The 14,247-nt window shown below is 52.8% G+C and overlaps 1 protein-coding gene across 5 annotated transcripts in view; it reads left to right on the top strand.

The window, feature by feature from the left end:
• Jade2 (jade family PHD finger 2) overlaps positions 1–14,247 on the top strand; it is a 50,087-nt gene that overhangs the window by 30,477 nt on the left and 5,363 nt on the right. For all 5 annotated transcript variants that reach the window (XM_042688816.1, XM_042688813.1, XM_042688815.1 and 2 more), the window contains 5 exons: positions 649–816; positions 3,242–3,358; positions 5,177–5,641; positions 11,748–11,865; positions 13,990–14,121. In XM_042688816.1, coding sequence (XP_042544750.1) covers positions 649–816; positions 3,242–3,358; positions 5,177–5,641; positions 11,748–11,865; positions 13,990–14,121 — 1,000 coding nt within the window. The remainder of the gene's footprint in view (positions 1–648; positions 817–3,241; positions 3,359–5,176; positions 5,642–11,747; positions 11,866–13,989; positions 14,122–14,247) is intronic.

Below are 14,247 nucleotides of genomic sequence, written 5' to 3'. Positions count from 1 at the left end.
CACCCAGCCACACTTGATCCCTCCCAACCTAAACATGACCAGAAAGAACCCTGCTCATAGAACTGTAAAAAGAAGAAGGCTCTGGGCCTTGGTCTTACAAGAAGGCATCGAATCAATTTCTTTACGTTCTGATACTGGGGCTTGAACCCAAGGCCTGGGTGCTGTCCCTGAACTTTGTTTTGCTCATGGTTAGCACTTTAATACTTGATCCACAGAGCTCTGCTTCCAGCTGTGTGGTAGTTGATTGGAAGTAAGAGTCTCGTGCAGTTTCCCTGCCTGGGATGGCTTCAAACTGTGATCTCAACCTGCTGAGTAGCTAGGATTACAGGTGTGACTTGACAATACCTAGCCTAGAGGCAATTTTTCATATTCCACCTAAGAGGTGAGGGTTATGGATCCTCCTGAAATCCATGCTAGTTGGATAGAATGAGTTTCTTCCCAGCAGAGGGCATCCCTGAGTCCTTTCCTAGAAGAAGGGGAAATGGAGAGATTTCAGACATGCTAGGTAGGCAAAGAACCCTCTAGGAGCCCTTGGATGACAACCCTCCCGCCAGGGGTCTCCCTGCCAGGCTGGAGTCTTCATTGCTTTACCCATAGCCTGGGCCTGGCACCATTTTCAGCCAAGTCATGACCTCCCTCTCTCCCTAGGCATGCTACGGGATCCTCAAGGTGCCTACGGGGAGCTGGCTGTGCCGGACGTGTGCCCTGGGAGTCCAGCCAAAGTGCCTGCTCTGCCCCAAGCGAGGAGGAGCCCTGAAGCCCACTAGAAGTGGGACCAAGTGGGTGCACGTCAGCTGCGCCCTGTGGATTCCTGAGGTGGGTAGGCATGGGGCTGGGGTAGGGAGGGCAGGCCCGGGGGATAGCATGTGGGAAAGTGGGCAGGATATCAGGTAAGCCCAGAATAGAATGCAAAGATCTGGGGTGACAGGCCTGGGAAGCTGGAGCAGCAGCTGCCCACGGAAACTTGGTGGACTTAGGCACTGTTGAGGGGTGGTTTCTGTGGGTAGGTGAGGTAATGGGTGATGGCAGGGTCAGGAGGTTGGTCCAAGGATAACAGTCAGACAGCCAATGGTAGGGACATAGGTTAGGAGGCCATGTAAACCACAGTTGAGCTGCATGTTTAAAACAACCCAGCTGATCTCAACCAAAGTTAGGCACCCAGCCTAATGGAAGCTGGATAGTGGGCTTGCTCTTCTGGCAATGACTAGGATGGAGGGGTGGGCCCATGGTTGAGGCCAGCTGGGAAGGCTCGGGACAACAGTCTGGATTTACAGGGTGAGTGGAGACCATTTTCTTAAAAGCCAGGCACCAATGGCTCACACGAGTAATCCTAGCTACTCGAGGCTGAGATCTGAGGATTGCAATTTGAAGCCAGCCTGGGCAGGAAAGTTGGTGAAACTTATCTCCAATCAACTACCAAAAAAGTGAGAAATGGAGCTATGGCTCAAGTGATTAAAGCATTAACCTGGAGCAAAAGAAGCTCAGGGATTAGCCGGGTGTCTGTGGCTCACGCCTGTAATCCTAGCTACTCTGGAGGCTGAGAGCTGAGGATCGCTGTTCAAAGCCAGCCCAGACGGGAAACACTGAGAGACTCTTATCTCCAATAAACCATTCAGAAAACCAGAAGTGACTCTGTGGCTCAAGTGGTAGAGCGCTTACCTTGAGCTGAAGAGCTAAGGGACAATGGCCAGGCCCTGAGTTCAAGCCCCACCACCGACAAAAAAAAAGAAGCTCAAGGATAACACCTAGGTTCTGAGTTCAAGCCCCAGGACCAGCCAAAATAATACTAATGACTGAAACTCACTAGAAAGCTGCATATTGCAGCCCATCCCTATGCTATCTGTGCCCAGAAATAAGCCAGGGTCCAGTCAGTGTGTGCACTTCCATTCCCGGGCTCCTAGCCCAAAGGTCACCTGCTAGGACCCACTACTGCATTAGCAGTAGTACCTGCTCTCACATCTCCCTCTTGATAGCTGGAACTGCCTCTCAGTGTTCCCTAGACTGAGCACAGCTCAGTGACCCAACAGAGAGCCCACCATAGAGCACTTTGGAAGGGCCCTTCCTTCTGTCCTCTGGTATGGGCTGTAGGGAAGCCATTGTGCCTGCTTCCTGGAGCTGGGGTCTAATTTACTCAGCACAATGTCAGGACAGTCCCTTTAAGAGAGGCTTAGCAAAGGTCTATTCCCACTGGCCAGAAGAGCCCTAAAGAGACCCCGCAAGAGGAGATGCCATGAGGCCTGTTCTTGGTGCTTAGTAAAAAGTGACAAGTTACAAGAATTCTAAAGGTTGCTGGATGCCGGTGGCTCACGCCTACTACTCAGGAGGCTGAGATCTGAGGATTGTGGTTCAAAGCCAGCCCAGGCAGGAAAATCCGTGAGACTCTTATCTCCAATAAACCACTCAGAAAACCAGAAGTGGCGCCGTGGCTCAAGTGTTAGAGCACTAGTCTTGAGCTGAAGAGCTGAGGGATATTGCTTAGGCCCAGAGTTCAAGCCTCACAACCAACAACAAAAAAAAAATCACAAAACTCTAAAGGTGCCATTAAACTAACGAAGGCCTGAGGTATAGAAGGGAAATCCTATGTGTGTACCCATGCAATGCAGTTTCTCTCTCTCTCCCTCTCTCCCTCTCCCTCTCCCCCTCCCTCTCCCCCCCCTCTCTCCCCCCCCCCCTCTCTGTAGGGGTCTGAACTCTGGGCCTGGACACTGTCCTTCAGCTCAAGGCTAGTGCCCTACCACTTGAGCCACAGCACCACTTCCGGCTTTTTTCTGCTTATGTGGTGCTGAGGAATCAAACCCAGGGCCTCAATGCATGCAAGGCAAGTGCTCTACCACTGAGCCAACTCTCCCCCCCCCACACACACACTCCTCTCTCTCTCTTTTCCTCTGAGACCCACACAGGCACTCTCCCAGGTATCTACATACACTGCATGCATTCCCACCCACCAGTCACTGGGCTGGTGAGGAAGGACCTAGACTTTAAATATGTCTGTTTTGTAATTCAGAAGGACCGGGGATTTAGGGGGTTCAACCATTGCTCTCTCTGCCCAGAGCCTGGGTTCAGCAGGTCAGTCTCAAGATTGGAGGCATGGCTCAATTGGTAGAGTGTTAGCCAGTGAGCAAAAGCATCGAGTACTGAGTTCAAGTCCTGGTTTTGGACCAAGGAAAAAAAGACAGTCCCTCACTTGGGGAACCTTGGAGGCAGACTGGGAACTGATGGAATTCCCTGTGTCCTGGCCCAGGTCAGCATCGGCTGCCCAGAGAAGATGGAGCCCATCACCAAGATCTCACATATTCCAGCCAGCCGCTGGGCCCTGTCCTGCAGCCTGTGTAAGGAATGCACAGGTACCTGCATCCAGGTACGTAGTCTGTCTCCCCCTAACATGCCAGCCAGGAACAGCACCCATGGCACATTACCACACTCCACCGTTGCCACCGGAGACTCAACCACTGTCTGCCTGTGAGTGACTCCCACATCCTGGTATGCGTACGAGTCCCCAAGGCCAGAGGTTTCAATAGAGCCTGTGTTGAATAGATCTGAGCCTTTACATGGCTAACAGAGTGACAAGGGATGCTGCTGCCTTTGGTCTATGAGAGAGGCAGATTGTCCTTCTGCTCTCTCCTGGATGAATCGTCACGGCAACATCAGGTGTGTCTCCATCCATTTACACAACCCTGAGGGACTGCCTGTAGGCAGCATCTGTGGCCCCTAATGTTGGGTATTAAAGTCTTTATCCAAGGCTGGTAGCCCTTGTAACCCTCCTCCCAGGGGAGAAAGATGGGCCCCAAATTCCCCTACCCTAGATAATATTACAGGAGTCGAGAGCAGTGGTCCTTTTTATATATTTATTTTTCAAACTGCCATAGCCCAGGATGGCCTAGATAAATGATCTTCCCTCAGCCTCCCAGGAGTGCTAGGATTACAGTTGTGCCCTACCATGCCCACTCAAACTTTCTTTTGCTGCTTTTTAATCCCAACCTGTGTGTGTCTGTCTGTCTGTCTGTCTGTCGGTCGGTCGGTTGGTCGGTCGGTCGGTCGGTCGGTCGGTCGGTCGGTCGGTCGTGGGGCTTGAACTCTGGGCCTGGGCACTTTCCCTGTGCTCTTCAGCTCAAGGCGAGCGCTCTACCGCTTGAGCCATAGCGCCACTCCTGGTTTTCTAGTGATTTATTGGAGAGAAGAGTCTCACAGAGTTTCCTGCCCGGGCTGGCTTTGAACTGTGATCCTCAGATCTCAGCCTCCTGAGTAGCTAGGATGACAGGAGTGAGCCACCAGCACTCAGCTCTTTTTTTTTTTTTTTTGGCATATAAAAACTTCGCTCTGATCCAGGCACATGGTGGCTCACACCTGTGGTTGAGACAGGACGGTGGGTTTGAAGCCAGCTGGGGTACATAACAACACCCTTTAGCTAACAAACAAAAAAAGCTTCTTGTCCCAGACCCAGGCTCTTGATGGCTTCCCCCAGCTGTATGGTGCTAGGCTCTCTGCCTTTCCAGGTGATCCATCCTATCTGCCCTAATTCTCCAAACCCAGCAGGATGCTGGGGGCCCATAGTTTATTTGATGATTATGAGGCTTGAATTCAGGGTCTGGGTTCCCTGAGTGCTTATGCTCAAGACTAGTGCTCTACCACTTTGAGCCACAGCTCTACTTCTGGTTTTCTGTGGTTCATCGGAAGTAAGTATCTCATGGACTTTCCTGCTCGGGCTTCAAACCATGATTCTTACCATGCGCTGGTGGCTCATGCCTGTATTCCTAGCTACTCAGGAGGCTGAGATCTGAGGATCATGGTTCAAAGCCAGCCTGGGCAGAAAAGGCCATGAAACTCTTTATCTCCAATAAACCACTCAGAAAACCAGAAGTGGTGCTGTGGCTCAAGGGGTAGAGCACCAGCCTTGAACTGAAGAGCTCAGGGACAGTGCCCAGGCCGAGTTCAAGCCCCATGACCGACAAAAATAAAATAAAAATTAAAAAAACGTGATTCTCTGACCTCAGCCTCCTGAGTAGCTAGAATGACAGGCGTGAGCCATGGCAACCGGCAACCCATGCCATGTAATGTAGAATGTCCCCAGATTTTACACTCTTGAGTGGATCCGTGGGAGAAGTCCCCCATTCTCTCCTCACCCCACCGCCGAGGGCTTCCTTTCACACCTGACCCCATCCTTCTTGTCCCTCTCCAGTGTTCCATGCCTTCCTGCGTCACGGCATTTCACGTCACATGCGCCTTTGACCACAGCTTGGAAATGCGAACTATCTTAGCAGACAACGATGAGGTCAAGTTCAAGTCATTCTGCCAGGAGCACAGCGATGGAGGCCCAAGGGCCGAGCCTCCATCAGAGTCCGTGGAGCCCAGCCAGGCCGGGGAGGACCTGGAGAAGGTGACACTGCGCAAGCAGCGGCTACAGCAGCTGGAGGAAGACTTCTACGAGCTGGTGGACCCGGCTGAGGTGGCCGAGCGGCTGGACCTGGCTGAGTCCCTGGTTGACTTTATCTACCAGTACTGGAAGTTGAAGAGGAAAGCCAACTCCAACCAGCCACTACTGACGCCCAAGACGGATGAGGTGGACAATTTGGCCCAACAGGAACAAGATGTCCTGTACCGCCGCCTAAAGCTGTTCACACACCTGCGGCAGGACCTGGAGCGGGTGAGTAGCCCCTGCTGGGCCATCCCTGGAGGCCTGGTGACCCCACATCACTGTCCTGGGACAGCCAAGACTGAGTGGGACGCAGCTGTGAACCTTGGCCTCCTGGCCATGTTTGATAGCCACCAAGAAGTTGGCTTCCATAGATTCCCACAGTTTGGGGGTGACTAACACTTACGGAACACAGAAAGATTCAGCTCTTGGGGCTCGCACTTAACCACAAGCATGGTGAAAATGGCCCAGCTGTGAATGGGTGGCTAAGGAGCCCCCAGAGTTGACCAGGACCCAGATTTTTGATACCTCGTCACCTCTGGCCTGGTCCGAAACATATGAACTTCTGTTCTGAGACTGAAGGCTGGGGTGGAGTGGGGCTTCCCAGCTGCGGCCCCTCTGGTCTTTGCTGAATGCCTGGTCATTGACAGTAAGAAGTGTCCAATCACACCTGTGCTGGTGAGCCTGGGTTGGTAGATGGGAACGTGGCTCTTGGGTGTCTGACAGCAGGAGCACAAAGCATGCAGTGGGGATGTGATCGATCAGCCACATGCCCCAGGTGGTGGAAGAGGGTGAAGGGGCTGTTGGACCACACAAGGGTGCGTGGTATCTTGTCTGAGCTGCAGAAACTGAGATTTCTGGGCCCTCCACATGAAAGACTGGAATCTTCAATGTGGCAGGGGGAACTGGGCACCCGTGGCTCAGGCCTGTAATGCTAGCTACTCGGGAGGCTGAGATCTGAGGTTCATGGTTTGAACCCAGCTAGCCCAGGACAGTTTGTAAGACTCTAGTTAACTAGCAAAAAAAAAAAAAACAGAAGTGGACACACACACACACACAGACTGGCAGGAGTATGGCTGAAAACACTCTCCCCTAGGTGGCCTGGAGCAGAGACAGGATAGTGGCTCGGTCTAGGGTATTAGATTTACATCTGAGTGAGCTGACTCTTAGCTCCAGTCCTCTGAGCCCCAGGGACCTCCTCTCTGGACATTTAGTTCTGGGGTTCCCAGAGCATGGGCTGTGGTATCACAGGGACATAGACATCATGTCACCTTTAGCCTAGGCTGTTAGGCTTCCAGGGAGATCTGTGACCTGGGGTCAGCTGCTTTTCTTATAGACAAATCTGTATTTTAAAAAAAGGGAGTGGTACATCTTGTCTCTTGCACTAAAGAGGAAGGAGTGACCAGACCCCACTTTCCCATTCATTTCCTCTTTACCCCACTCATCTGCCCTGGGCCCTGGGCAAAAGGGAAATGACTCTGATGGCTTGGAAGGACTCTTAACGCTTGGTGGTAGCAGATCAGAAAGGGGTTTGGGAGGATCCCATGTCTCCAAGTCTAGCCTGGGCAGGGGGCATGGCCACCTACATTGCAACCACAGCAGCCTAGGCAACCCAGACTCATGTCACATGGGGCGGGGGTCATAGCTGTGAGCCCTTGGAGACCAAAGCTGCTTCCAGAATGCACAGCTCTCCTTCTGCAGTCAGATGAGCCCTCCTTGGTCTGTGGTCAGCCCTGGTGTCTGGCCCTGGCTGGGCTGTGCAGGGTGGTGCAAGGCTGAGTCACGTCCACAGCTGTCATCCTGAGAAAGGAAGAAAAGCAATACTTCTGAGCTCTATGAAATAACAGGAAGCCTTAGAGGAAGGTTGGTGTTTGACTTTACTTCTTGAGTTGGGGGAGGGAGGGGCAGCAGGGTCTGTTCATTCTTTTTCTCTAGTGTATAAATGGCCCAGGCAGAAAGTCAGTCAGGGAATGTGGCTTAGTAATAGAGGGCTTGCCTAGCATCCATGAAGTCCTCAGTTACCACATAAACAGAAAAGTCCAGAAGTGGCGCTGTGGCTCAAGTGGTAGAGAGCTAGCCCTGAGCAAAAGAAGCTCAGGACAGTGCCCAGGCCCCAAGTCCAAGCCCCAGGACAAGAAAGGAAAGAAAGAAAGAGAGAGAGAGAGAGAGGAAGGAAAGGAGGGAGGAAGGGAGGGAGGGAGGGAAAGAAGGAAAGTCAGTCTTCCAGCCTCCTAACTCTAGGGTCAGCTGGTACAGATGGAACCAAAATCTGAGGTTGGCAAAGCCTGGGGTGCCAGCCTGGCAGAGCCCAGAGCAAACAGCCGCCACAGCCCCATCCAAAGGCAGATATCATCAGTCTAATCCTCTAGAAAGAAGAGTCGGGACCTTCCGGAGGCTGTGTAGCTTCTCATGGCTCGGGAGGACCCTGTCCAAATGCTGTTTCCTCAGAGCTATGGTGGCTGGGCTGGTACGGCATCAGCTGAGAACAGGGCAAGGGGTGAAACAGCCCTGGAGACAAGCATGAGCCAGCTGTCAACCCCGGGGAGTCCCAGCCTTAAGGCCTCTCAGGGCCATGTGTTGGTGTCCTAAGGGAACGATCAGCATCAGGAACTCAGCTGTGCATTGGAGGGGAAAGGAAAGGCAACTTGCTGCAAAGCCCTGTGGGCGTTGGTGGCCTGGCCACCAGGACTGCTCCCCAACTATGGCCCATTGCCAACAGCAGAGAGTATCCAGCCTGAGAATGGGCACTAGGCCAACTTAGGCCTGGATCCATCTGGGAGGTGTATGTCTCCAGCCCGGAAGCCTTTGGGGACCTGGCTTTGTGTCCAGTGGTGCTTCCCAGCCCTGTGCCTGCTTTGTGGCAAGTGGCAAGAAGACTCAAATTCACCTAGGGGTCACAGCTAGGACAGGGGACTGAGCTGAGCACAGTGACCTCCTTTGCTGACTCAGATGATGCTGGCTGCAAGCAGTTGAACTCTTAGAAAGGAGGCCTGGGAATCAGCATCTTCCCTGAAGGATTTGCCCCTCCACGGCCAGCCAGGGAGCTGTGGAGAGAAGTTAGGTCTGCTACCAGCATGACAACCCATGTTTTGTTTATTTTGGGGTGTTTTGTTGTTGATACTTGTTTGTTTTTGTGCTGATGTGCTGGTACTAGGGCTTGAACTCAGGGTCTGGAGCTTTTCCACTCAAAGTTAGTGGTCTACTACTTGAGCATACTTCATGTGCAACTTTTCTTTCTTCTCCCTCCCTCCTTTCTTCCTCCTTTCCCCTCTCCTTCTCTTCCTGCCCCCCCCCCTCTTTGTGGCGGTTAGTTGGAGATGAGATCCTCATGGACTTTCTTGCCCAGGATAGCTTTGAACTGTGATTCTCAGACCTCAGCCTCCTGAGTAGCTAGAATTAAAAGCATGAGCCACTGATGCCTGGCTGATACCCCATGTTACGATCAGCCTCCTGAAACTTAGAGCCATGGGCTTGGCCCTGACAGGCAGCTTGGAAGGGCTTGGCCACTGGAACCTCCCAGTTGTTCACAGCTGACATAAAATTTACAGCAGTGAACATCAGCCCTACAAATGCTGGCTAGTGTCCCCAGAACCAACCATGCTAGCAATAAAGGCTGTTCAGGGCCTTTGCTCTCTGTTTATTCCAAAGCCTGACTTGGCCTGCAGAGGGGGTCAAAAGGATGGAAGTCACTCTCCAGATGGACATGTGGCAGCTCCCAGAAGTTTCACTTCTGCCACCTGTCCCTAGGGGAAAGAGGCTCAGTGGGTCCTGCCTTCTGCCACACTTGCCACCTACCTCCTTGTCAGTTGTTTTTTTTTGGGGGGGCGGGCAGTAGTGGGGTTTGAACTCGGGGCCTAGGCGCTGTCCTTGAGCTTTCTTGCTCAAGGCCAGTATTCTACCACTTTGAGCCACAGCACCACTTCTGTGTGGTTTTCTGATGGTTAATTGGCGATAAGAGTCTCACTGACTTTCTAGCTCAGGCTGGCTTTGAACCAGGATCCTCAGATCTCAGCCTCCTGAGGAACTAGGATTACAGGCGTGAGCCACCAGCACCCGGCTCCTTGTCACTTTCCACCCTGTCTGCTGAGCTCTCAATGCCTCGATTGTGGTCCATTTGCTTTCTCCCTAATCGCCTGGGTAGTTCCAGCCTCCAGACTCCCACCTCCTGGACTTCTCCAACCCATTTTCCCTCTACCCCACCTGAATTTGCCCACCCCAGCCAGCCACTCGGCCTTGGCCTCCCATTTTCATTGTTCTCCCATTCCTCTGTTCCTGTGCTGAGGATGTACCCCCGACAGAACCTCATAGCATAGAGCACAGCCTACCCTCTGCCCCCCCAAGAGAGATTCCACAGCAGTGAACAGCCTTGGAGAGTCGTGTGTCCACCACATGCTGGGTTCTCTTACCTGATTCCCATGGCTCTTTTCTTCCCCTCCCCTCCACCCAGTCATGGAGCTTGAACTCAGGGCCTAGGTGCTGCCTCTGGCCTCTTTTGCTCAAGGCTAGTGCTCTGCCACTTGAGGCACAGCTCTACTTACAGCTTTTTTTTGGTGATTAATTGGAGATAAGAGACTTAGGGATTTTCCTGCCCGGGCTGGCTTTGCAACATGATCCTCAGATCTCAGCCTCTTGAGTAGCTAGGATGACAGGCGTGAACCACCAGTGCCCGGCTTCCCTCGTTCTCTTAGCAGGCACCTAGTTCTGTGGTTCCTCAGTCCAGAGGAACCAACCTATCCCACCAGCATTTGAGTTGGTTGAACCCTCTTACTCCCTCCCCTCCCCTCCCCTCCTCTTCTCTCCCCCCTCCCACTTTCAGCTCCTCTGCTGTCAGCCCCTCTCTCCTGCCCTCCCTCCCTCAAGGTGTATACTTGCTGTGCTGGCTGGACTCTTACAAGAGCCTGCAGGCCAACCACCAACAGCCTCTACTTCTTCATCCTCATCCCCCAGCCGTGGCAGCACGGATGACTATAGTCAACCCTGCCTTAGGCCTTGGCACCCTTTTCCCATGGAAGCTCAGAAGCCCCAAGACCAGCACATTCCCCCACCCCCCCCCAAAAAAAAAAAAACCAGCAGAGTTGATGATTGCAAATCACTTTTATTAAGATATAAAACCTGGGCCTGAAGATGTAGGCTTGGTGTGGGGGGGGGCGGGGGAGTTGAACGGTTTAGCCTGTGATGCAGAGAGTCTATACACAATGCATGCATCCTGTCAGAGCTGGAGACAGAAGAAGGCCTTCCAGGGTCTCCTTTATCACTAGGCTCAAGAAGAAAAAGTCACCCATTGTCAGCAGAGTCTGGGCCAGGAGGAATAGTGGACTTGCTGACAAGTAGGAGTAGGAACCAGAGGCCGCTCCCATCTAAGCTTAAGAACAAGAAGACCAAGCACTGCCTGGAAGATGAATCTGGCTAGACAGAGATAGTGGCTGTAGCTAGGAAGACCTTGCAAGGACTCAGGGTTCAAGCTGAGTGGGCCTGGCCAGCTGTCCCTGCTTTAGGAGGCTCTGGCCTGAGCTAAAGTGCTCATTGCAAAGCAAGCCAGGCCTGGTCTTGGCCTCAGAAGTGTGCGAAAGAGCAACCAGTCAGGAAAACCAGCATGCTGGGGTAAGGTGCTGGGGGGGGGGGACAGGCCTGCAGGACGCATACCTGTGTATAATAAGCAAGATGGTCTTCATGGGGCTCTTCCTCGCTGCCCTAGGCTTCCAGGCTTTCTGCTGAGTTCTCTCGCTGGCTGTGTGAATGTGGCCACGTAGTTGGAGGAAGCTTTGGCTAATCAGCTGGGGCCTGGTTCAGTGCAGCGGGTAGACAGACCTGGGCTTCTGCAGACTAGACACTGGTAGGGACTGCCCATGCAAAGCCGTTCTAACTTTGGGTTCCGGGCCCTGCCTATCTCAGGACAGACTGAGTTTTTACTTGTGTCTGAAGAGTTGCTTTGCTGGCAAAGACAGTGAGGAGCTAGAAGGTAGAGAGGTGAACTTGGGGAGACCTAGATAGCTTCAGACACACACTGTGAATGTAGACAAGAAGCAACCAGGCTGGGAAAGCTGTGGGATGCCGCTTGGCTGGCTGATCATGGAGAAGTTAAAACCAGAGGAGGAAGGCAGAGTTGCCAGGCTGAGGTGCCCTGGTGCCCCCTGTTCACTGGTGACTTAGCCTGAGGTCTTTGGTCCCATGTTGTGGATGATAAATGTGGAGCTGAGGCCCAGGACCCACTCAGGATCTGGAAATGGAGTCCCAGAAGTCCCTGGAAGGGAGACAGCAATGGCCTCTGCCCCAGGTGCATGGAGGCCTACAGGCTGGCGATCAGAGACTAAGGTAGGAAATGTCTCTGTTTCCTCAGGTTAGAAATCTGTGCTACATGGTGACAAGACGCGAGAGGACGAAACAGGCCATCTGCAAGCTCCAGGAGCAGATATTCCACCTGCAGATGAAGGTCGTCGAGCAGGATTTGTCTCGAGGTACTTGCCCTTCCTGGCTGCCTGTGGCTGCCATTTCTGTGCACCCCACTGGACTGGGTATATACATATATCTTTGAGTCCTAGCAGGACATGAGCATGAGACAAGGGACCATCCGCCTCCTCTCCACTTTGTATCTGCATCATGCAGTTACCAGACCCAGAGGGGGCCCTGCCAGGTGTCCTGGTAATGCTGATAGGCAATGAGCCAGAGTCTGGAACACAGCTCCTTAGAGATTCTGAGTCCTAGTGGCTTTGTATTGAGGCTGAGGCAGGCTGGCAGATGAGCTTCCTTGAAAACCACTGTGCCTGGTGGTCTTTTTTATTTATAAATTTGTGCCGGCACTGGGGCTTGAACTCAGGGCCTGGGCACTGTCCCTCAGCTTTTTCACTCAAGGCTAGTGCTCTGCCCCTTGAGCCACAGCGCCACTTCTGACTAATTGCTGGGTAACTGGGGATAAGAGTCTCATGGACTTCCCACTGGGGCTGGCTTTGAGATCCTCAGATCTCAGATCTCTTGAGTGGCTAGGCTTACAGATGTGAGCAACTGGTGCCTAGCAAGTCAATTCTGGGGAAAGCAGCTGCCCCAGGATTAGAAGGTAACCTGTGTGTGTGTGTCCCTTCTTTCTGGTCGTATATGGCAGGATTTAGGCCCCAGTGGTTTTCCTTTGTGGTCTTCTCTTACACTCACATGCATTCAATAGGTGTAGAAATCAAAGCCCAGGGAGCTCTGACCTTGACCTTGTTGGTGTCAGAGATGGGCAGACACAGGGTCCTTCCTAGAGACAGACACCATTAGAGCAGAATGACTGGAATACTGGTCCCTGCCGAGAGCTGAGCTGCCTCAGTTTACTCTTTGAAATCACCACCCACTCTGGCCAAGTGTGGGGACATTGCTAAGTCAGGGCTCATTGTACCACGCAAAGCTTATTATGCACGCAGATGGCTGACGGAGCACGGACAGAGTGCCTGCCCTCGTGGAGCTTACCATCTGGAGAGAAAGGAAAGCGGCGGCCCAGGTTGTGCAGTCAGTGGCAGTGACATGAGCAGCATCTCAATGCATGGGCCACCCATTTCTGTGCAGAAGAGGCACCCCAGGGTGCTTACAGGGCAGAAGCAGTGCCTTCAAGTACTGGGTCCACACCTCCACATTGGGTTTGGGGACTTGGCAGTTTAGGATGAGGCAAATTTTGGACAGAAAACTGGTTTGAGCCTGACGTGGGGTGCAGGTGACAAGCATGGGCTGAGGTTAAAGGTGGTATTAGGGCCTTGATCCAAACCAGATGAAGGACAGACAAGAAAGCGTATTTGCAGACTAAAGCATGTCTTGGTGGGGAAACTGGAAAGACCTTGATACGGCTGCAACTGAGGGAAACAAGGTGCTTAAGATGAGACTGTAGGGTAACCAGAATAAGTTGGGCAAGGCCTTGTGGTCTGGAGGAGGAGTCTAGACTGACTCAGAGCAGTGAGGAAGCTCCTGCTGCCCCCCTCCCCCCCGCCTCCCTCATCCCCAGCTGATCACATGTGAGGAAACAAAGCCCTGGCTTGAGTTACTCTGACAACTAACAGCAGAGCTGAGCTGGGCCACATCCCTTGACATTCTGCCTTGTTCAGGAAGCTCTCCTATCTCTGGCTGAGATGCTGGGGAGGATTCAAGGCCACTAAGGTCTCCCTGACCCAAGGAAATCCTGAACCTTCCCATCTGCTGCTGACCTCAGAAGCAGACTGAGAGACAAAGCCTGGTGGCTCAGGCCTGTCATCCTAACTATTCAGGAGGCTGAGATCGGAGGATCACGGTTAAAAACCTGCCAGGGCTTTAGTCCATAGACTATCTTGTCTCCAGTTAACCAGCAAAAAGCTGAAAGTAGCATTCCTGGACTCAAGGCCCTGCCAGTCCAGACATACTATTCATCCATCAGGACTTCCTGAGTCCTCTATTATCCCCAGAGGATACCTGTGGCATGTCACTGTACTTGTCTTTCACCAGCTGACAGTGCTCCTGGTTTGTGGCTCTGACCTTGGAGCTGTGGGGAGTTCTGGATGAGCACTGCTGCGTGCCAACTGGGTAATGTTGGTCCTCACCAAGGCTGCTCCGGGTAACCTTCTGCCTCACTTTCCCCAACACAGAGCAGTCCGGAAAGAGAGCGAAGGGTAAGAAGAGCGACTCTAAGAGGAAAGGCCGCGAGGGTCCTAAGGGCAGCAGCCCTGAGAAGAAGGAGAAAGTAAAGGCTGGGCCTGACTCAGTTCTGGGGCAGCTGGGTGAGTAAAGGGCCACACTGGCCCAGCCAAAGCAAAGCCCACGCCATCGTCACCCCATGTAAAGCCAGACACACAGAGTAGAGATGGTGGCTCTAGGAGACACCACAAGAAATGTCAGGAAGTATC

Source organism: Dipodomys spectabilis, unplaced genomic scaffold (assembly GCF_019054845.1).
Source record: "Dipodomys spectabilis isolate Male_0828 unplaced genomic scaffold, ASM1905484v1 ptg000119l, whole genome shotgun sequence".
NCBI lineage: Eukaryota > Metazoa > Chordata > Mammalia > Rodentia > Heteromyidae > Dipodomys > Dipodomys spectabilis.
The sequence above is the reverse complement of the archived record's forward strand: the minus strand, read 5'-3'. Positions and strand labels throughout refer to the sequence as shown.